Here is a 23,877-nt window from a genome sequence, read left to right on the forward strand (position 1 = left end):
TTGGATTTGCTTTCGAATTCTTTGGATCTGTGTAGTCTGAGGGAAATATGTGACAATAACCTGGTCATACAATTGGCATCAGGTTAGGAAGTGCAAGTCAGTTTACACCTCATTTTGGGTTAGGGTGTGCACATAGCCTGTCTTTTGAGAGCAAGGTCTGCCTTCGGCGGCCTTTCTCAATCGTAAAGCTATGCTCACTGAGTCTGTACAAGATTTTCTTAATTTTGAGTCAGTCACAGTGGTCAGGTATTCTGCCACTGTGTACTCTCTGTTTTAAGGCCAAATAGCATTCTAGCTGGCTGTTTTTTTTGTAATTTCTTTCCAGTGTATCAAGAATAATTTTAGTTCTCATGATTTGTTTGGGTCTAATTGTGTTGCCGTCCTAGGGCTCTGTGTGGTCTGTTTGAACTAAGCCCCAGCTTGCTTAGGCGACTCTTCTCTAGGTTCATTTCTCTGTAGGTGATGACTTTGTGGAAGGTTTGGGTATTGCTTCCTTTTTGGTGGTTGTAGGTTATTTTCTGGATTTTGATAATTAGCGGTATCGACCGACTTCTGCTCTGCATGCATTATTTTGTGTTTTCTGCTGTACATAGAGGATATTTTTGCAGAAATCTGCATGCAGTTTCAATTTGTTTTTTGTCCCATTTTTGTGATTTATTGGGTTAGGGTTAGCAGCCTAGCATCGACCTTGCCAAGGCTTTCGACTCTGTCAATCACCATATTCTTATCGGCAGACTCAGTAGTCTCGGTTTTTCTGATGACTGCCTTGCCTGGTTCACCAACTACTTTGCAGACAGAGTTCAGTGTGTCAAATCGGAGGGCATGCTCTCCAGTCCTCTGGCAGTCTCTATGGGGGTGCCACAGGGTTAAATTCTCGGGCTGACTCTTTTCTCTGTATATATCAATGATGTTGCCATTGCTGTGGGCCATTCCCTGATCCACCTCTACGCAGACGACACCATTCTGTATACTTCCGGCCCGTCCTTGGACACTGTGCTATCTAACCTCCAAACGAGCTTCAATGCCATACAACACTCCTTCCGTGGCCTCCAACTGCTCTTAAATGCTAGTAAAACCAAATGCATGCTTTTCAACCGTTCGCTGCCTGCACCTGCACGCCTGACTAGCATCACCACCCTGGATGGTTCCGACCTAGAATATGTGGACATCTATAAGTAACTGTCTGGCTAGACTGTAAACTCTCCTTCCAGACTCATATCAAACATCTCCAATCTAAAATCAAATCTACAGTCGGCTTTCCATTCCGCAACAAAGCCTCCTTCACTCACGCCGCCAAACTTACCCTAGTAAAACTGACTATCCTACCGATCCTCGACTTCGGAGATGTCATCTACAAAATAGCTTCCAATACTCTACTCAGCAAACTGGATGCAGTTTATCACAGTGCCATCTGTTTTGTTACTAAAGCACCTTATACCACCCACCACTGCGACCTGTATGCTCTAGTCGGCTGGCCCTCGCTACATATTCATCGCCAGACCCACTGGCTCCAGGTCATCTACAAGTCCATGCTAGGTAAAGCTCCGCCTTCTCTCAGTTCACTGGTCAAGATGGCAACACCCACCCTTAGCACGTGCTCCAGCAGGTGTATCTCACTGATCATCCCTAAAGCCAACACCACATTTGGCTGCCTTTCGTTCCAGTTCTCTGCTGCCTGTGACTGGAACGAATTGCAAAAATCGCTGAAGTTGGAGACTTATCTCCCTCACCAACTTCAAACATCTGCTATCTGAGCAGCTAACCGATCGCTGCAGCTTTACATAGTCTATCGGTAAATATCCCACCCAATTTTACCTACCTCATCCCCATACAGTTAATATTTATTTACTTTTCTGCTCTTTTGCACACCAATATCTCTACCTGTACATGACCATCTGATCATTTATCACTCCAGTGTTAATCTGCAAAATTGTAATTATCTGCCTACCTCATGCCTTTTGCACACAATTTATATACTTTTTTTTCTACTGTGTTAATTGTTTACTCCATGTGTAACACTGTTTGTTCACACTGCTATGCTTTCTTAACCAGGTCGCAGTTGCAAATGAGAACTTGTTCTCAACTAGCCTACCTGGTTAAATAAAGGTGAAATAAAAACTGTTCAGGGAAGTCAGGAACCAATAGACGCAGTCACTCAGGAAAGCAAAGGCTAGCTTTTCCAAGCAGAAATTTGCATCCTGTAGCTCTAACTCCAAAACGTACTGGGACACTATAAAGTCCATGGAGAGTAAGAGCACCACCTCCCAGCTGCCCACTGCACTGATACTAGGTAACACTGTCACCACCAATAAATCGAGAATTTCAATAAGCATTTCTCTATGGCTGGCCATGCTTTCCTCCCGGCTACCTCAGTCCCGGCCAACAGCTCCGCACCCCCCGCAGCTACTTGCCCAAGCCTCCCCAGCTTCTTCTTTACCAAAGTAGCAGATGTTCTGAAAGAGCTGCAAAACCTGGACCTGTACAAATCAGCTGGGCTAGACAATCTGGACCCTCTCTTCCTAAAATTATCAGCCAAAGTTGTTGCAACCCCTATTACTAGCCTGTTCAATCTCTTCCGTCTCGTCTGAGATACCCAAAGATTGGAAAGCTGCTGTGTTCATCCCCCTCTTCAAAGGGGGAGACACTCGACCCAAACTGTTATAGACATATCAATTCTGCCCTGACTTTCTAAAGTCTTAGTCGTGTTAACAAACAGATCACCAACCATTTCGTATCCCACCGTACCTTCTCCGCTATGCAATCTGGTTCCCGAGCTGGTCATGGGTGCACCTCCGCCACGCTCAAGGTCCTAAACGATGTCATAACCACCATCGATAAAAGACAGTACTGTGCAGTCTTCATTGACCTGGCCAAGGCTTTCGACTCTGTCAATCACCACACTCTTATCGGCAGACTCTTGGCTTCTCTAATGACTGCCTCGCCTGGTTCAACAACTACTCAGATAGTTCAGTGTGTCAAATCGGAGGGCCTGTTGTCTGCGGGTGCCGCAGGGTTCAATTCTTGGACCGACTTCTTTCTCTGTAAATATCAATGTCGCTCTTGCTGCTGGTGATTCTCTAATCCACCTCTACGCAGACGACACCATTCTGTATAAATCTGGCCCTTTGGACACTGCTAAAACCCCTCCAAACAAGATTCAATTCCATACACCAGTCGGCCTCCAAGTGCTTGTAAATGCAAGTGAAACTAAGTGCAAGCTCTTCAACTAATTTCTGCTCGCACTCTCCCGCCTGACTAGCAACACTACTCTGGACGGTTCTGACTTAAAATATTTGTATTTATTTATTTATTTGACCTTTATTTAACCTGGCAAGTCAGTTAAGAACAAATTCTTATTTTCAATGACTGCCTAGGAACAATGGGTTAACTGCCTGTTCAGGGGCAGAATGACATTTGTACCTTGTCAGCTCGGGGGTTTGAACTTGCAACCTTCCGGTTACAAGTCCAACAGTCTAACCACTAGGCTACCCTGACGCCCCAATATTTGGGCAACTACATAAACCTAGGTGTCTGGTCAGACTAAACTCTCCTTACAGACTCACATTAAGCATCTCTCATCCCAAATTAAATCTATATTTGGCTTTCACAACAAAGCCTCCTTCACTTATGCTGCGAAACATACCCTCGTAAAACTGACCATCCTACCGATCCTTGACTTCGGGGATGTCATCTATAAAATAGCCTCTAACACTCTACTCAGCAATCTGGATGCAGTCTTATCAGTGCCATCCGTTTTGTCACCAAAGCCCCATACACTACCCACCACTGCGACCTGCACACTCTCGTTGGCTGGCCCTCACTACATATTTGTCACCAAACCCACTGGCTCCAATTCATCTAAGTCTGCTAGGTAAAGTCCTGCCTTATCTCAGCTCACTGGTCACCACAGCATCACCCACCCGTAGCATGCGCTCCAGCAGGTATATTTCACTGGTCATCCCCAAAGCCAACACTTCCTTTTCTTTTCCTTCCAGTTCTCTGCTGCCAATGATGGGAATGAATTGCAAAAATCACTGAAGCTGGAGTCATATCTTCCTTTATAACTTTAAGCATCAGCTGTCAGAGCAGTTTACCGATCACTGTACCTGTCATAGCCAATCTGTAAATAGCACACCCAACTACCTTACCCTCTTGTGTGTTTGCACCCCAGTATTTCTACTTGCACATCATCTGCACATCCATCACTCCAGTGTTATGCTAAATTGTAATTATTTCGCCTCAATGGCCTATTTATGGCCTCACCTCTAATCTTCTACACTCTTCTAAATTTGCACTTAACATTTTTCTATTGTGTTATTGACTGTATGTTTGTAACTGTTTGATTTTTTTTCGCACTTCTTTGGTCTCAACTGGCCTACATGGTTAAATAAAGGTGTACAAAAAAGAATGAAGTTGCTTATGTTCCCGTGTTCATAATGGTCAGTAAAAAGTATCTCTCTCGTGCTGTCTGTGTAGATTATGCACCCCCTCCGGCAGACCAACGTGTCCAGCCCCTGTGAGAAGCTCCAGTGTTCCCACATCTGTCTCTTGGCTCCAGGACTGTCTACAGGCCCCAGGGCTGGGTCTACGGGACCCAAAGCTGTGTGTAGATGTGCAGCAGGGCTTCTCCTGGCTGGGGACGGCCTCACCTGCTCCACCCTTGTAGACACCACCTTCCTCTTGCTCCTCTCTCCTACTGCAGTTACACAGGTATGTGACTCTCCAACTGCAGTCAGTCATGTAGGACAGTATAGTGATCTGTGATTTTACCTAAACCTGACTGTTGGTCAGATAGCCTCCACCTATAGATGACTCTAGATTAATTTTTCTGCTCGTGTCTTTCTGTTCAGATATACCTTAGCACCATCCATAATGGTGTGGGGTTGAAGCGGTTGCCTGAGCACCATATATGGTCTCTGCCGTGGGTGCACCAGGCCTCGGGGCTGGATTTGGCTGTACAGGAGAGGAATTTATACCTGGCTGATGCTGCCCAGGGCTCAGTCGATCTCCTGAAACTGAGTAGCTCAGGCCTGACACCAGACAGCAGAGTCCTGAATCTCCAGGATGATACAGTGATGGCTCTGGCTGTGGACTGGGTCACACTTAACTTGTACTGGAGCAGCAGGAAGCAGCCTGACCTACATGTCACCACCACCAGGGGGCAGCACACTGCACCTCTACTCCAACTAGGCCTTCAGGGAACCACCTCCATTGCCCTGCACCCCCCCACAGGACGCCTGTGCTTCACGGCCTTGGGCCAGGTGAATGTGAGGAGCCTGCCGCAGGTGGACTGTGCCTTCATGGATGGACGTAGTCAGAAGCTGCTCTGGAGGAAGGCTGTGATGCCAACCTCCCTTCTGTTCTCCAACAAGGGCACTCGGCTGTATTGGGCTGACATAGGTGAGACTGTAACCTGTACTAAGCTGATTTGGGTGAGATTATAATCAAATCCAAATCAAATCAAATCGAATTTATTTATATAGACCTTCGTACATCAGCTGATATCTCAAAGTGCTGTACAGAAACCCAGCCTAAAACCCCAAACAGCAAGCAATGCAGGTGTAGAAGCATGGTGGCTAGGAAAAACTCCCTAGAAAGGCCAAAACCTAGGAAGAAACCTAGAGAGGAACCAGGCTATGTGGGGTGGCCAGTCCCCTTCTGGCTCTGCCGGGTGGAGATTATAACAGAACATGGCCAAGATGTTCAAATGTTCATAAATGACCAGCATGGTCCAATAATAATAAGGCAGAACAGTTGAAACTGGAGCAGCAGCATGGCCAGGTGGACTGGGGACAGCAAGGAGTCATCATGTCAGGTAGTCCTGAGGCATGGTCCTAGGGCTCAGGTCCTCCGAGAAAGAGAATTAGAGAGCACAATTAAATTCACGCAGGACACCGAATAGGACAGGAGAAGTACTCCATATATAACAAACTGACGCTAGCCCCCCGACGCATAAATACTGGAGGCTGAGACAGGAGGGGTCAGGAGACACTGTGGCGCCATCCGAGGACACCCCCGGACAGGGCCAAACAGGAAGGATATAGCCCCACCCACTTTGCCAAAGCACAGCCCCCACACCACTACAGGGATATATATCTTCAACCACCAACTTACCATCCTGAGACAAGGCCGAGTATAGCCCACAAAGATCTCCGCCACGGCACAACCCAAGGGGGGGGCGCCAACCCAGACAGGAAGATCACATCAGTGACTCAACCCACTCACCCCTCCCAGGGACGGTACGAAAGAGCCCCAGTAAAGCCAGTGACTCAGTCCCTGTAATAGGGTTAGAGGCAGAGAATACCAGTGGAAAGAGGGGAACCGGCCAGGCAGAGACAGCAAGGGTGGTTTGTTGCTCCAGAGCCTTTCCGTTCACCTTCCCACTCCTGGGCCAGACTACACTCAATCATATGACCCACTGAAGAGATGAGTCTTCAGTAAAGACTTAAAGGTTGAGACCGAGTTTGCGTCTCTTACATGGGTAATTCCATAAAAATGGAGCTCTATAGGAGAAAGCCCTACCTCCAGCTGTTTGCTTAGAAATTCTAGGGACAATTAGGAGGCCTGCGTCTTGTGACCGTAGCATACGTGTAGGTATGTACGGCAGGACCAAATCAGAGAGATAGGTAGGCGTAAGCCTATGTAATGCTTTGTAGGTTAGCAGTAAACCTTGAAATCAGCCCTTGCTTTGACAGGAAGCCAGTGTAGGGAGGCTAGCACTGGAGTAATATGATCAAATTTTTGGGTTCTAGTCAGGATTCTAGCAGCCGTATTTAGCAGTAACTGAAGTTTATTTTGTGCTTTATCCGGGTAGCCGGAAAGAGATTATAACCTGTACTAACTGGGCCGACCTAGATTATGGCACTTTACAAGCAATGTGGAATACCTCATTGGGATGAATTGATTTCCCCAGACTTGCTGTCCTCAGTGAAAACATGTCCCTTGTTGTAGGTGCTGGAGTTATCGACTCCATTCTTCTGGATGGTTCTAGATATAAACAGTTTAAAGCAGATCCCGGCCTCATGTCCCTCACACTGGCTGAGAACGTCCTCCTGTGGAGCAGCCTGGATAAAGGTATGGTACACCTCACACCACTAATCCACACCGGACACCCCTAAACCCTGGATCAAACACAGTTCTACGCCTCACTAATCCACACCTTATACAGCTCTACACCTCCCTAATCCACACCGTACACCCATAAACCCTAGATCAAACACAGCTCTATCGCTGCACTGGAAAAAAATACCTAACCTATTCTTTGGAAGAGGGGGATAGATAGAGTGCGGTCTGAAACCATTAGTTGCGTCTGGTTGGACAGCCTCTGCCGCTCTGTCAATGCGGTGCTGATGAAGCACTCATGCAGTGTGCCAGAGCACTTCTTCCACTGTCGGGAGGAATGGTCATTTATATTAATACATGTTAATTGATGCAAATAAAGATTGCTTCTCTACCAACCACCACGGAAGCGCAATCATGGTCTCATATTCGCAAATGTAGGAAAGATCGCTGTTATGCTTGAATTCCACCCAAAACCAACGAGGAAGTCTGAGCGGTTGTATGAATCCAATCGGTACATCAAGCAAAGCGCTTAAACTTGCCAGCTCGCTCTTAATTTCGATTCAATACCACTCGCCGTAAGTGTGGCGTCTGAACTGTGCGCAACCTCCCCGGCACCACTAATTCTAACCTTGACAATGGTACAATCCAACACCCCTAACCATAACCTTGACAACAGTACAGCCTCTCACACCTCACCCTACATTCCACACCTCACACCCTTAACCCCTGAACAGTACAGCCCCACCCCTAGCCCAAGCCGCTGAAAGACACAGCCCCACCCTTCATTTGGAATTCCGTAAAGTGAGTTTGGAAGAGGTGAAAGAAATGTCTATCAACAATGACAAGCCATTGGGGTCTGACAACTTGGATGGAAAATAGCGGATGATATTGCCACTCATATTTGCCACATCTTCAATTTAAGCCTACTAGAGTGTGTAACCTCAGGCCTGAAGGGAAACTAAAGTCATTCCACTACCTAAGAATAGTAAAAGCCCCTTTTACTCAGCCTCTACCCAACCCTTAGTAAACTTTGGGAAAGAATGTTTGACAAGGCTTTCAGCATGCTTATATGGAAGGATATTAAACAAGCACAGCACTTACACAAATGACTGATTGGCCGATAGAAATCGATGATTAAAATATTGGGGGGGGGGGCTGTTTTGTTAGACTTCAGTGCGGCTTTTGACATTATTGATCAGTCTGTTGCTGGAAAAATGGAAGGAAAAGTGAAGCCTGTGAAATTCCCAAGATTTCTGCATAAATGTATCTGATATTCATCTAAATCACAGCAATAGACAAATATAGTGTGCTTAAACTAACACAAATGATTGTATTTTTCTTGTCTATATTGGAATACGTCATTTAAACATTCAGTGTAGGTTGGAAAAAGTACGTCAGCTAACCTGGATTCCAATCAATGAGACAAGATTGGAGATGTTGGTTAGAGCTGCGTTGCCCTAGAAAAAAACAGTCACAAAATTTGAGTTTGCTATTCACAGGAAGCATTACCTGATGTGAACCATGCCTCGACCAAAATAAATCTCAAGACCTAAGATTAAGAATTGTAGACTTGCATAAAGATGGAAAGGGTTACAAAAGTACATCTAAAAGGCTTGATGTTCATCAGTCCACGGTAAAAACAAATTGTCTATAAATGGAGAAAGTTCAACACTGTTGCTACTCTCCGTAGCAGTGGCCGTCCTGCAAGGATGACTGCAAGAGCACAGCACAGAATGCTCAATGAGGTTAAGAAGAATCCTAGTGTCAGTTGAAGACTTACAGAAATCTCTGGAACATGTTAACATCTCTGCTGACGAGACTACGATATGTAAAAACAAACTAAACAAGAATGGTATTCATGGGAGGACACCATGGAAGAAGCAACTGCTGTCCCAAAAAAATATTGCTGCACGTCTGAAGTTTGAAAAAGTGCACCTGATGTTCCACAGCGCTACTGGGAAAATATTCTGTGGACACATTAAACTAAAGTTGAGTTGTTTGGAAGGAACACACACTGTGTGGAGAAAAAAGGTACAGCACACCAACATCAAACCCTGATCCCAACTGTAAAGTTTGGTGGATGGAGCATCATGGTTTGGGGCTGCTTTGCTGCCTCAGAGCCTGGGCAACTTGCTATCATCGATGGAAAAATGAAAGTTTATCAAAACTTTTTGCAGGAGAATTTAAGGCGATCTGTCCACCAATTGAAGCATAACAAGTTGGGTGACGCAACAGGACAACAAACCAAAACACATTAGTAAATCAAAGGCCCAGTCAGTCCTGACCTCAACCCGATTGAGATGCAGTGGCATGACCTCATTAGAGCAGTTCACTCCAGACATCCCAAGAATATTGCTGAACTGAAACAGTTTTGTAAAGAGGAATGGTCCAAAATACCTCTGACCGTTGTGCAGGTCTGATCTGCAACTACAGAAAATGTTTGAGGTTATTGCTGCCAAAGGAGGGTCAACCAGTTATTATATCCAAGGGGTCACATTCTTTTTCCATGCTGCAATGTGAATGTTTTCATTGTTCAATAAAAACAAATATATAATTGTTTGTTTTAACATATTGTGTTGACCTAGATGAAGGTCAGATCAAATTTTATGACCAATTTATGCAGAAATCCAGGTATTTCCAAAGAGGAGTACATTTTCTTGTCACTGTTATGCCCTGCTATATTGTGGATAAAGAGTTACCCTTCTAACAGAACAGAGGGTGTTCTTTAATGAAAGCCTGCAAGATAATACAGGTAGAATCAAGAATTCCCCAGGGCAGCTGTCTAGGCAGCTTACTTTTTCAATTTATACTAACGACATGCCACTGGCTTTGTGTAAATAAATCTGCCCATAATAAGGTGTTGCTCTGCTGCCTTAACAGCACTGTCAACAAGGCAGGTCCTACAGGTCCATGTTTTGTCACACCTGGACTACTGTTCAGTTGTGTGGTCAGGTCCCACAAATGGGGCTGTAAAAAAATTACATTTGGCTCAGAACAGTATGGCTTGCCCTTGGATGTACATAGAGCTAACATTAATAATCTGCATGTAAATCTAACCTGGCTCAGTGGAGGAGAGATTGACTTCATGTTTCTGTGAGCGGTATTGACAAAATGAATGCACCGAGCTGTCTGTTTGAACTACTGGCACACAGCTCAAACACCCATGCATACCTCACAAGACATGCCACCAGTGGTCTCTTCACAATCTCCAAGTCCAGAACAGATTATGGGAGGCGTACAGCACTACATGGAACTCTATTCCACATCAGGTAACTGATGCAAGCAGTAGAATCAGATAAAAATAACATTCACCTTATGGAACAGCGGTGACTGAAGCAATCTGCATACATGGTACACTGGCTGCATGTCATTAGTAAAGATTGAAACAAGTAAAGGGACTAGACAGCTACACTGGGGAATGCCTGATTTCTATCTGGATTATATTAGAGGCTTCCATTAAATAACACCCTCTGGCTCTGCCTCTCTGTTGTAGATGTGACTAGAATCTGGTTCAGTGATGGATTTCAGCCCAAGCAGCTGTGGTTTGAGGTCAATACCAATGTAGTGGCACTGAGGGTTTACAGCAAGACCAGTCAGAAAGGTGAGTGTCCACCACGGCCCAGTGAATGTGTCACTGTTAGGTGACGTTATAATGCTGTCACTCTGCAGTTAGGTGGCGGTATAACGGTGTCACTGTGCAGTTAGGTGGCGGTATAACGGTGTCACTGTGCAGTTAGGTGACGGTATAATGGTGTCACTGTGCAGAGACACTGAACAAGCTCACTTCCTCTGTAGTGTTTTCGGAGGTAAGTAGTGTTACATCTAGCTCTGCCAATGGTCTAATCAACTCTACTCTGTCCTCTCTGTCCCAGGAACGAACAGCTGCTCAGAGCAGAACGGAGGCTGCAGTCAGCTGTGCCTGGCCTACCCAGGGGGGCGTAGCTGCCGATGTGGACGTGGTTACCAACCTGTCGACACCAAAACGTGTAGCCCCTTCCCCTCCCTCCAGTGTCCAGAGGGCAGCAGGGCCTGTAGCGACGGCAGCAGGTGCCTCCCCCTCACAAAGTTCTGTAACCACCAAATCGACTGCCTCGACCATTCAGATGAGATCAAATGTGAGTAACCCCAACCCCGCCTGCCCTGCCTCACATAAATAATTAGTGGATAGACTATACCCCTGACTCACCCATAGAAATACAGTGAAAAGACTGTACACTTAACTCACCCATAGAAATTAAGTGAACAGATTATACCCCCTGACTCACATAGAAATAGAATGTACAGGTTGGCTGACAAATTCACAAAAATGATGCTCGAATCGATGTGGCCGAAAGGTGTGTGTTATGGGTTCAGATAGCTAGTAACAATGACAAGAAACTGCTCATTGCATCTTATTTTCTGGTGTTTTCACTGATGTCCGATCTATGCTAATATGGAGAGAAAAAAATATAGATAGCTAACCAACAATAGTAACAATGTATTGAAGGTCTCATTATGCCTTCATAACAATGGAGCTGTTCTATTAATCACCCATATCGTGTGTGAGCTCTGTGTTCAGTATCAGCAGGTTAAGTGTGAGCTCTTGTGTTCAGTATCAGCAGGAATGAGACACTACATCACTACATGACAACTTGTTTGGTTAGAATCACAGCTCTGGTTTGCTGCTTTGTAATTACATGCACAATACAACACTTCATCTTTTTTTTCTGTATGTACAGTGCCTTCAGAAAGTGTTCATTCCCCTTGACTTATTCCACATTTTGTTGTTACAGCCTGAATTCAAAATGTATTACATGTCTTCTCTCATCTTTCACAACACCCCATAATAATAAAGTGAAAACATGTTATTAGAAATGTTTGCAAATTTAAATGAAATACAGATTTAATTTGCATAACTATTTACACCCCTGAGTCAACTTTGTAGATGCACCTTTGGCAGTGATTAAAACAGTATTTCTGGCTAAGTCTCAAAGAGCATTGGATTGTATAACATTAGCATATTTTATTATTTTCACATTTCTTCAAGCTCTGTAAAATTGGTTTTTAGTCATTGCCAGACAAACAAACATATTTTTAAGGTATTGTCATAGATTTTCAAGTAGAGTGAAATCAAAACTAACTTGGCCATGCAGGAACATTCAGTGTTTTCTTGGTAAGCAACTCGTGTTGTGTTTTAGGTTATTGTCCTACTAATGCTGAATTCATCTCTGTTTGGTGGAAAACAGGCAACCAGGTTTTCCTCTAAGATTTGACCTGTGCTTAGCACCATTAAATGTATTTTATTCTGAATACACTTACTGCACACTGATTTTTTTTTTTTACTCATTAACTTATTTAGTCGTGCCATAACAAATGGGTTGAATACTTTTATTCAGGCTGAAAACAGAACAAACTGGAAAATGTCAAGGTGTGACATTTCTGAAGTAAATGTGTCTAATGTGACATTGTAACAAAAAATATAGATGTATGCAGTTCCACGTGTACTTGGAGGAATAAAAGTTACATTTATGCAAATTAGCCCATATCTGAACTTCATACAGACCTTGGCATGTCAAATTCAAGGACTTTCAGGCACTAAATTGCAGTTTAAGGATCTCAATGTTATAAAATAGTATTTATATACAGTAGTTGTACATATATCCTAATATAAAAAACCCATCCACCCACAAAGTGTATGAAAAAGTAGGCTATTACCACTTTTTTTACCTTGATTTTCTAATTATTTCATTCTAAAATGTGAGAATAACGTGGACATTGATGTTTCTGTAGCCTATGTGGCCAACACAGGCACACATAATAAACCATGAATCTCACCATCAGTTTTTATTACAGTGACCTAAAACTAGCCAACTTTGTTTAACTTATTGATAGTTAGTCTTGTCTCATCGCTGCAACTCCCGTACGAACTCGAGCGCCATGCGTTCTCCGACACAACCCAGCCAAGCCGCACTGCTTCTTGACACAACACCTGCTTAACCTCGAAAGCCAGCAGCACCAATGTGTCAGAGGAAACACTGTACATCTGGTTACCGTGTCAGTGTGCATTGCGCCAGGTCAGTGTGCATTGCGCCAGGTCAGTGTGCATTGCGCCAGGTCAGTGTGCATTGCGCCAGGTCAGTGTGCATTGCGCCAGGTCAGTGTGCATTGCGCCAGGTCAGTGTGCATTGCGCCAGGTCAGTGTGCATTGCGCCAGGTCAGTGTGCATTGCGCCAGGTCAGTGTGCATTGCGCCAGGTCAGTGTGCATTGTTCCTGGCACTAGAGCGCAATGAGACAGGAAAATCCCACAAGGATCTCTAGTGGCACAGCTAGCTCTGGGATGTAGTGCCTTAAACCACAGCCATATCGGGAGGCCAGGTTTATTTTTTGAATGCTAGGATGTGTATGGAAGCCAAGTTGAAGCCAACATTAATGTCATCCTCATACTAACCACGTGGTTTTACTGTAACAGAGTAGCGCAACGCCATTCAATTGAAGCGGCGGGAACCAAACAGATCAAAATGAAATCACTGAGAATTATAAGGGAGCAGGAGAACTACCAACACGCTCTTCGTTGCCGATGTAAGACCTTTAAACAGGTCAACATTCACAATGCCGCAGGGCCAGATGGTTTACCAGGACGTGTACTCCAAGCATGAACTGACCAATTGGCATCCTCAAAAGGTTCTACAGCTGCACCATCGAGCGCCTGTTAGGGCAACTGCTTGGCATCCGACCGCAAGGCAGTACAGAGGGTAGTGCATACGGCCCAGTACATCACTGGGGCCAAGCTTCCTGCCATCCAGGACCTCTATACCAGGCGGTGTCAGGAAGGCCCTACAAATTGTCAGACTCCAGCCACTCTAGTCAGACTGTTCTCTCTGCTACCACACGGCAAGCGGTACCAGAGCACCAAGTCTAGGTCCAAAAGGCTTCTCTTCTCTACCACCAAGCCAAAAGACTCCTGAACAGCTAATCAAAGGGCTACCCAGACCCCTCTTTTACACTAGAAAAAGGAATCTGGTTGATATCCCTTTAAATGGGCAATAGGGATGCATAAGAACAGAGGTTTCAAAAACAGGGGCACTTCCTGATTGAATTTTCCTCAGGTTTTAGCCTGCAATATCAGTTCTGTTTAACTCAGACAACATTTTTACAGTTTTGAAAACTTTAGTGGTTTCTATCCTAATCTGTCAATTATATGCATATTCCAGCATCTGGTCCTGAGAAATAGGCCACTTTAGGAACGTTATTTTTCCAAACATAAAAAGTGCCCCCTAGCTTCAAGAGGTTAAAGGACAAATCCACAGCTGAAATGGTAACAAAATGGACACCCCGCCTCTGTTTTGGTAAAAAGCTGAGGGATGGGGCTGGAGAAATGTAACTACATTCAAATAAAAAATTGTTAATTATATTTCACCAGGTAAGTTAGTTGAGAACAAGTTGTCATTTACAGCTGCGACCTGGCTAAAGCAAAGCAGTGCGACAAACAGTTACATGGAATAAACAAGAGTACAGTCAACAACACAATAGGAAAAAAATAAAGTCCAGATAGTGTGTGCAAATAGCATGAGGTAAGGCAATAAATAGGCCATAGTTCCAAAGTAATAACAATTCAGCAGATTAATGCTGGAGTGATAGATGAGCAGATGATGGTGAGTAAGTAGTGATACTGGTGTGCAAAAGAGCAGCAAAGTAAATAAAAACAATATGGTGGATGAGGTAGGTAGATTGGGTGGGCTTTTTACCGGTGGACTATGTACTGCTGCTCGGATAGCTAATGTTTAAAGTTAGTGAGGTAAAAGTAAGTCTCCAGCTTAAGTGATTTTTGCAATTCGTCACTGACAGCAGAGAACTGGAAGGAAAGGCGCTCAAAGGAGGTGTTGGTTTTGGGGATGCCCAGTGAGATACCTGCTGGAGGGTGTGCTATGGGTGGGTGTTATTGTGACTAGTAAGCTGAGATGAGGCGGAGCTTTACCTAGCATAGACTGATAGATGACCTGGAGCCAGTTGGTCCGGCGACGAATATGTAGTGAGGGCCAGCCGACTAAAGAATACAGGTCACAGTAGTGGGTGGTTTAAGGCACTTTGGTAACAAAACGCATGTTACTGTGATAGACTGCATCCAATTTGCTGGATAGAGTATTGGAAGCTATTTTGTAGATGACATTGCCGAAGTCGAGGATCGGTAGGATAGTCAGTCTTACGAGGGTATGTTTGGCGGCGTGAGTGAAGGAGGCTTTGTTGCGAAATAGAAAGCCGATTCTAGATTTGATTTTGGATTGGAGATGTTTGATATGAGTCCGGAAGTACAGTTTAGTCTAGCCAGACACCTAGGCATTTTTCGTTGTCCATGTATTCTAGGTCCGAACCCGCTGAGGTTCACCCGTCACCAGCTCGGAAACCGGATTGCACAGCGGGGAAGGTACGGTGGGATTCGAAATGATCAGTGATCTGTATATTAACTTGACTTTCGAAGACTTTAGAAAGGCAGGGCAGGATGGATGTAGGTCTAACAGTTTGGGTCTACTGTGTCACCCCCTTTGAAGAGGTGGATGACCGCGGCAGCTTTCCAATCTTTAGGGATCTCGGAAGACACGAGAGGTTGAACAGACTGGTAATAGGGTTTGCAACAATGGCGGTGGATAATTTTAGAAAGGGAGGGTCTAGATTTTCTAGCCCAGCTGATTTGTACGGGTCCTGGTTTAGCAGCTATTTCAGAACATCTGCGATCTGGATTTGGGTGAAGGAGAAGCTGCAGAGGCTCGGGCAAGTTGCTGCTCGGGGTGAGTAGCTGTTGGTTGGGGTAGCCAGGAGGAAAGCATGGCCAGCCGTAAAAAAAAATCTTAATGAAATATTCAATAATCTTGGATTTATCGGTGGTGACCGTGTCGCATATCGTCAGTGCAGTGGGCAGCTGGGAGGAGGTGCTCTTGTTCTCCATGGACATTAGTGCCATGCAAATTTCTGTTTGAAAAAGCAAGCCTATGCTTGCGGTGTTTATTGGTTCCTGACTTTCCTGAACAGTTGCATATCGTGGGTGACTATTTGATTAATAGAGGTGTGGATGCAAGGACTGACCATGATATCAAAATAATTTTAACCATGATATGAAGCTAAACAGTGTTTGTTTACAAGAATGTTTACAAACATTAGAACAACGAGCTTATTTTTTGTGTTCTCATAGTGACAGTTGAACTAAGCTCATGAGGCATGTATAAGTTATATTGTTCAAGAATCATTAGAGATGTGAGGCGACTACAGATTGCCCCTTTAAGTCTATCAAAGCTGTGCGAGTATGAGCATTTGTCCATTAGGCTTATGCGGCAGGTAGCCTCGTGGTTAGTGTTGGGCCAGTAACCGAAAGGTTGCTAGATCGAATCCCCATACTGACTAGGTAAAAATGTCCTCCTGCTCTTGAACAACGCAGTTAACCCACTGTTCCTAGGCTGTCATTGTGTTCCTAACTGACTTACCTAGTTAAACAAAGAATAAATAAAATGTTATATTTATTTATTTTATCAGCATGAATTAGGTTGAGCAATAAAATCCCCACTTTTATTCCATAATAGGCTGGGATCTGCACTATGCAGCTGTTGCAAGAGTGGCTGGCCACTGGTTTCAAAAACAATGATTGATGGGCATCTTAAACTTCTTCAATTCAACCATTTAAATGGTTCAAATACACTTTTAAATTTGAACAGCCATCCACAACAATAACAAGCCGTAAGGCGCAATTAGCTAAATGAGAGACCCACAGTATGATTCACATCTATGCGCTGTGTAGTTATCAAAAATATGTGAAATCTGTATTGCCATAGACTACACCACTGCTGTTATCCTTACTTCCAAGCATTTATTCAAGTTGGATAATCATTGGATGCCGACAGCAGTCGCACCATTGGAAGAACCACCTTGGATAGTAGCCAACAAAAGCCTATTCCTGCACTTTTCCCGCGATCCATCAAACACATTTGGTGTGTCATCATAGTGGTCTCTGACTTGTGGTCCGACTCGCTCAGGTGGGACTTTTTCAATGCTGATTTGAATGTCATTGAGAACAAGTGTCAAATTCTAATTCCAGTGTTTCAAAAGTATCTATTCAGATATAATACAAAATACTACTTACACTGCCATAAATGCAAAGACAAAGTAAAGTTGAATAAGATTTTGGACAAATCTGTCAAGACAAACTGATAAAGGGTTAAACAGGTTTTAAATCAACTGGTGAATTTGATAGAAAATTGCCATGAATCCCCCCTTCAATCATAATGTAATGTCATGGGGGGGGGGGGGGGGTGTTATTATCAGTGACAGTGTAGGAAATGTCCAGTGTAGGGAATGTCCAGTGTAGGAAATGTCCAGTGTAGGAAATGTTCACTGGTAACCTAGTATATAGAATGAAACTGCTGGTTGATTAGTGCACGTTTGCTGTACTTTTAGACAGATTTTAATTGAGGTTATTGATTATTTAGTCCTACTGACATCCCTTTCATACAAAGATGTTTTTCTGACAACTTTTTTCCTTATCTGAACGGTATTGCCGTTATGAAAACAACCTTATTTCTGTAAAGTTCTGCCTACGGCTCAAGGCTGGTTTACGGTTGGTCTATCGACATTGTTACAGTGACATGCACAACCATAGTGATATCATTGACTTGTAAAATAGGCCTAATTAAACTCTATGCTATTCCTTTCTTTTGAAAATATATTTGATTAATTGTTGTTCCTTAGGACCAGCCTAAATCCATTGATAATACACACCATCAAAAATAAATACAGTGCCTTGCGAAAGTATTCGGCCCCCTTGAACTTTGCGACCTTTTGCCACATTTCAGGCTTCAAACATAAAGATATAAAACTGTTTTTTTGTGAAGAATCAACAAGTGGGACACAATCATGAAGTGGAACGACATTTATTGGATATTTCAAACTTTTTTAACAAATCAAAAACTGAAAAATTGGGCGTGCAAAATGATTCAGCCCCCTTAAGTTAATACTTTGTAGCGTCACCTTTTGCTGCGACTACAGCTGTAAGTCGCTTGGGGTATGTCTCTATCAGTTTTGCACATCGAGAGACTGACATTTTTTCCCATTCCTCCTTGCAAAACAGCTCGAGCTCAGTGAGGTTGGATGGAGAGCATTTGTGAACAGCAGTTTTCAGTTCTTTCCACAGATTCTCGATTGGATTCAGGTCTGGACTTTGACTTGGCCATTCTAACACCTGGATATGTTTATTTTTGAACCATTCCATTGTAGATTTTGCTTTATGTTTTGGATCATTGTCTTGTTGGAAGACAAATCTCCGTCCCAGTCTCAGGTCTTTTGCAGACTCCATCAGGTTTTCTTCCAGAATGTTCCTTTATTTGGCTCCATCCATCTTCCCATCAATTTTAACCATCTTCCCTGTCCCTGCTGAAGAAAAGCAGGCCCAAACCATGATGCTGCCACCATGTTTGACAGTGAGGATGGTGTGTTCAGGGTGATGAGCTGTGTTGCTTTTACGCCAAACATAATGTCTTGCATTGTTGCCAAAAAGTTACATTTTGGTTTCATCTGACCAGAGCACCTTCTTCCACATGTTTGGTGTGTCTCCCAGGTGGCTTGTGGCAAACTTTAACCGACACTTTTTATGGATATCTTTAAGAAATGGCTTTCTTCTTGCCACTCTCTTCCATAAAGGCCAGATTTGTGCAATATACGACTGATTGTTGTCCTATGGACAGAGTCTCCCACCTCAGCTGTAGATCTCTGCAGTTCATCCAGAGTGATAATGGTCCTCTTGGCTGCATCTCTGATCAGTCTTCTCCTTGTATGAGCTGAAAGTTTAGAGGGACGGCCAGGTCTTGGTAGATTTGCAGTGGTCTGATACTCCTTCCATTTCAATATTATCGCTTGCACAGTGCTCCTTGGGATGTTTAAAGCTTGGGAAATCTTTTTGTATCCAAATCCGGCTTTAAACTTCTTCACAACAGTATCTCAGACACCTGCCTGGTGTGTTCCTTGTTTTTCATGATGCTCTCTGCGCTTTTAACGGACCTCTGAGACTATCACAGTGCAGGTGCATTTATACGGAGACTTGATTACACACAGGTGGATTGTATTTATCATCATTAGTCATTTAGGTCAACATTGGATCATTCAGAGATCCTCACTGAACTTCTGGAGAGAGTTTGCTGCACTGAAAGTAAAGGGGCTGAAATTTTGCACGCCCAATTTTTAAGTTTTTGATTTGTTAAAGTTTGAAATATCCAATAAATGTTGTTCCACTTCATAATTGTGTCCCACTTGTTGATTCTTCACAAAAAAATAGTTTTATATCTTTATGTTTGAAGCCTGAAATGTGGCAAAAGGTCGCAAAGTTCAAGGGGGCCGAATACTTTCGCAAGGCACTGTATATTATCAATGGATTTTAAAATAGCCGCCCACCTACATCTGCAGACCGCTACTACCATTCATTCCCAGTGTGCTCGAAAATGCATGCAAAAATGGGCCTGTTAGAGTTGCATAATCATTAGCCAATATTTTTTATCAGGAAATTACTGTAAATCCAATGTGAAAACAGTAACTGGTTCTCTAACACCCTGTTCTCTTATTATAACCAAGGATTTCTCTGTAACCTCCAGGTTGGTCTGGAGTGAATCCCCAAGATGTCAGCCATAGTAAACCTTCCCTGGGGCATGCTGGGAGCACCGTCCCCCCTAGCCAGGACTGGTCTGGGAGGACCACCCCCAGGGGGGTAGAGGTGCAGAAGCTGGACTCTGAGTCATGTAATGCCCAGCAGTGTAATGGACATGGGAAATGTGTGACAAGGGGTGGAGAAACCACCTGCCAGTGTGTTCTGGGATACCATGGTGTGTTCTGTGAGGAGGGTGAGGGTCCAGGGGTCAGTAATGCCCCCCTCACTTTGGGCATCCTCAGCCTCATTGGTGGAGTCCTCATCGCTGCTGTCATCATCAGGAAGAGGTAGTCTCAAATAAAATCAATGTGTTCAGTATTTTCCAACCCCTGAGACACACACACACACACACACACACACACACACACACACACACACACACACACACTCTCTCTCTAGTGGAATGAAGTATCTTTCTCAAGGCCCCAATGTCAGATGTATTCGCAGTCTTCTGGTTTACCTCTGATGTTATACCTAGGACTTTGAATGAGCAAACCTAAAGTTTTCTACAGTCCACCTCTTTAACTTGTAGGCCAAATGCATACCATTCATATAACCTGTAGACCAGGGTTCCCCAACTGGCGACCCACGGCCGGATTTGGCCTGCGGGTGGTTTTATTTGGCCCCCCAAGTCTTCTAGAAAAAATAATATATAATTAGATTTGCTTTTTGTATTTCTTTATACTGTAAAAACACAAATCAGCTCCAAGTGATTCTAATTCAAGAAATCTGTTCCCAACTATTTCCGTGATCAAGATAGCCCTATTTGGTAAAATACCAAGTCTATATTATGGCAAGAATGGTTCTGTTAGGGTCGTATTTCTCAGAGTAAATAACTCGCGGACACTAGAGAAGCTTAACCAAGTATAATTCTTCCCAAAGGGTCGTTACAGCTGTAATTCAGACAAAAATAAATAAAAATCACACAAGCACTGATATAACCCTTTATAACCCTTTCTCCTAGGCTAAGTCTCCTACACAACCGAATAGCCAATGCATCCCTGTTGCTAGGAAGAACCTTAGTGATATCTGTTCTTCCTCACTTCATCTGACATGAACTCTACCCCAAAGTGCTCACTCCTCCCCAACTGAAGGCTGTCATGGTTATTGATACCAGACTGTCTCTTCTCTCAGAGGATCCCTGATGTCTAACAGTAACATATCCTGACATAATGTAAATGTTATACATTACCCTCTCTCCCTCAGTGGCATTGTTAGTTTCTAGGATCTCCACCCGTCTACCCTTAACTTCTGTTGTAGACCCTCAACCTTAGCACTCCTTCAGTGACATGAATACGTAACATTTCTCAGAACCCAACAGCTCAAATAAGTAAAGAGAAACCACAGTCCATTTACTTTAAGACATCAAGGTCAGTCAATATGAAAACTGTCGAACTTTGAAAGTTTCAAGTGCAGTCGCAAAAACCAAGTGCTATGATGAAACTGGCTCTCATGAGGACCACCACAGGAGTGGAATTCCCAGAGTTACCTCTGCTGCAGAGGATAAGTGCATTAGAGTTTCCAGCCTCAGAAATTGCAGCCCAAATAAATGCTTCACAGAGTTAAAGTAACAGCCACATCTCAACATCAACTGTTCAGAGGAGACTGAATCAGGCCTTCATGGCCAAATTGCTGCAAAGAAACTACTAAAAGACGCCAATGAGAAAACAATTGCTTATAAGAAACACGAGCAATGGATATTAGACCGGTGGGAATTTGTCCTTTGGTATGGAGTCAAAATTTGAGATTTTTGGTTCCAACGCTGTGTGGGTGAACGGATCTCCGCATGTGTATTTCCCACTGTAAATCATGAAGGAGGTATGGTGAGGGGGTGCTATTGAACTCTGTTCAGCATTTATTTGGGTTGCAATTTCTGAGGCTGGTAACTCTAATGCACTTATCCTCTGCAGCAGAGGTAACTCTGGGTCTTCCACTCCTGTGGCGGTCCTCATGAGAGCTCCTACCTTGTCACAACTGATTGGTTCAAACACAAGAAGATGAAATTCCACATACATTTTTAAGAAGGAACACCTGTTAATTGAAATGCATTCCAGGTGACTTCCTCATGAAGCTGGTTGAGAGAATGCCAGGAGTATGCAAAGCTGTCAAGGCAAAGGCTGGCTACTTTGAAGAATCTCAAATCTAAAATATATTTTGATTGAACACTTTTGGTAGAAAATAGGAAAATATTGAAACCTAGAATGAGTAATGTCCAAACTTTTGACTGGTACTGTACCTATATACCCCACTACTCTATACCGTACTGCTGTATACCCTACTGCTGTCCCTAACCCAATGACTATCCCTTACCTAACTGCTGTATACCCTACTGCTGTATCTATATACCTATATACCCTACTGCTGTATACTATATACCCTACTGTATTCCTTATAAACCCTACTGCCGTATACCCCTACTACTGTAATCCCTCTATACCCTGCTAGTGTATACTATATACCCTACTGCTCTAAACCCTACTACTGTAAGCCCTCTATACCCTGCTACTGTTTACTATATACCCTACTGCTCTAAACCCTACTACTGTAAGCCCTCTATACTCTACTATTGTATTACTACGGTTGTTTCTTTGGCTATGCCGGATTAAGTGATAAGACATGCTATTCTATAAAATCCTTTCTCTGTAATTAATATTACCTGATTGAGCTAATCATTTAAATGTAATTAATTAGAAAGTCGGGGCACCACAAAATATTTATAGAGCTGTTATCTTCCGAATAAACTCTTAAAGACCTAGTAATATTTTACATCAATGGCAGTCAATATTAATTGTCACTTTATTTCAGTCTCATCTGAAAGTTGTAAATTCTTGGCTATCTTCACGAACCCTGGCTAACAAGTTATATCAGCAATACAAAATGTTTAATTATTTATTTACTAAATACCTAATCACCTAATTCTGTGTATGTAACCACACAGAATTACATACACAGAATGAATCATACCTTGATTTCAAATTGTCATAAAGGAAAACGTCCCTAGCGGAACGGAACAGATATGACAGCTCAAAGCTCAAAGACAACTCAAAGAAAAGGGGGTTGGGTTTGAGTGAAATATATTCATTCATTAAGTACCAATGCATATTTTCAACTGGTTCTATTACCGAAATATGGTTCCTTTCCCTCCACTTGTTTGATGTTCCCAGACTTTCTATGTTTAACAAAGACTAATCAAGAGTCCCTCTGTAGAGTCAGAGAGGGAAGGGAGAAAGGTATTTATGGGGGGGTCATAAACCTTACCCAGAAGCCAACTTCATGACATCCTGCTCCTAACCCTACTACTATATACTTTACGGCTATTTACCCTACTACTGTTTACCCTGCTGCTCTATACCTACATTGTATACCCTGTTATATACCTGTATATCATACTACCATAAACATATATACCCTACTCTGTGTTTAGCAGAGCAAGAGCTGCAGCTCGGGGCCAGTCCACAGACAAGGAGACTCTGATGACCAATATGGATGAACAGACAGTCTACGCTGTGTCTTTCAACAACGATCTGTATGATCCTGACCAGGTACCTTAGAGTTAGTGTAAAGGTCTTTTATATGTTAGGGTTTAGCTAAGAGCTTTAAAACCAGAGCGTTTTGGTCTGCCACAGCATTGCCATGCTTTGTTCCCCACCCCCACCATGAATATGATTGTATTTTCAATTAACCTTTTTTTTCAGGAATTGATCTCGTCTGCTGATGGGACATCTCAACATCTGTAAATGTTGTCTTTTCTCTTCTGCTCTGAAATAAAGTCTAGGATGTTGAACCTCATGGTGTTTTATTTTCTCAGACATCACGTGTAGCTGAACATCACAGCCATGTAGATCCGTTTCCTGGCCGCATTATGAAAAGTTGTGGTCATAAACCTGTTATGGGGGTGAGCGTAGTGTGAGGCACATAGATGGACACTGAAACACCACTGGTGGTGGTCTTGAAAGATGGGTGTTTAAATATAGGGACAACTGTCCGGTTAGTGGATGTAGAATGACCAGCAGGAGACGGATGCACCGTTCAAGTTCATTACCACAGACATGGCATTGAAACAGGAAGTAATGTTGTTAATATTCCCATTTCTGTTCTCAGTAAAGGCTAATGGCAATACAGCATGTAGCCAGGCTTAATGTAGTGACTGAAGTATTAC

General features: G+C 43.4%; 1 protein-coding gene across 4 annotated transcripts in view; it reads left to right on the forward strand.

Moving 5' to 3' along the window:
- Window positions 1-23,507, forward strand: part of si:dkey-88l16.3 (uncharacterized) — an 84,604-nt gene extending 61,097 nt beyond the window's left edge. For 3 of the 4 annotated variants that reach the window (XM_090226070.1, XM_090226073.1, XM_090226072.1), the window contains exons 39-46: window positions 4,477-4,710; window positions 4,851-5,400; window positions 6,952-7,074; window positions 10,556-10,663; window positions 10,935-11,177; window positions 19,666-20,005; window positions 23,143-23,260; window positions 23,414-23,507. In XM_090226070.1, the coding sequence (XP_090082196.1) occupies window positions 4,477-4,710; window positions 4,851-5,400; window positions 6,952-7,074; window positions 10,556-10,663; window positions 10,935-11,177; window positions 19,666-20,005; window positions 23,143-23,260; window positions 23,414-23,455 (1,758 nt within the window). In that variant the 3' untranslated portion in view covers window positions 23,456-23,507. The remainder of the gene's footprint in view (window positions 1-4,476; window positions 4,711-4,850; window positions 5,401-6,951; window positions 7,075-10,555; window positions 10,664-10,934; window positions 11,178-19,665; window positions 20,006-23,142; window positions 23,261-23,413) is intronic. The other variant, XM_090226071.1, reaches the window with a different exon arrangement.
- The last annotated feature ends 370 nt before the right edge of the window (window positions 23,508-23,877 follow it).

Source organism: Oncorhynchus mykiss, chromosome 28 (assembly GCF_057628025.1).
Source record: "Oncorhynchus mykiss isolate SJ-2025 chromosome 28, ASM5762802v1, whole genome shotgun sequence".
Lineage (NCBI taxonomy): Eukaryota > Metazoa > Chordata > Actinopteri > Salmoniformes > Salmonidae > Oncorhynchus > Oncorhynchus mykiss.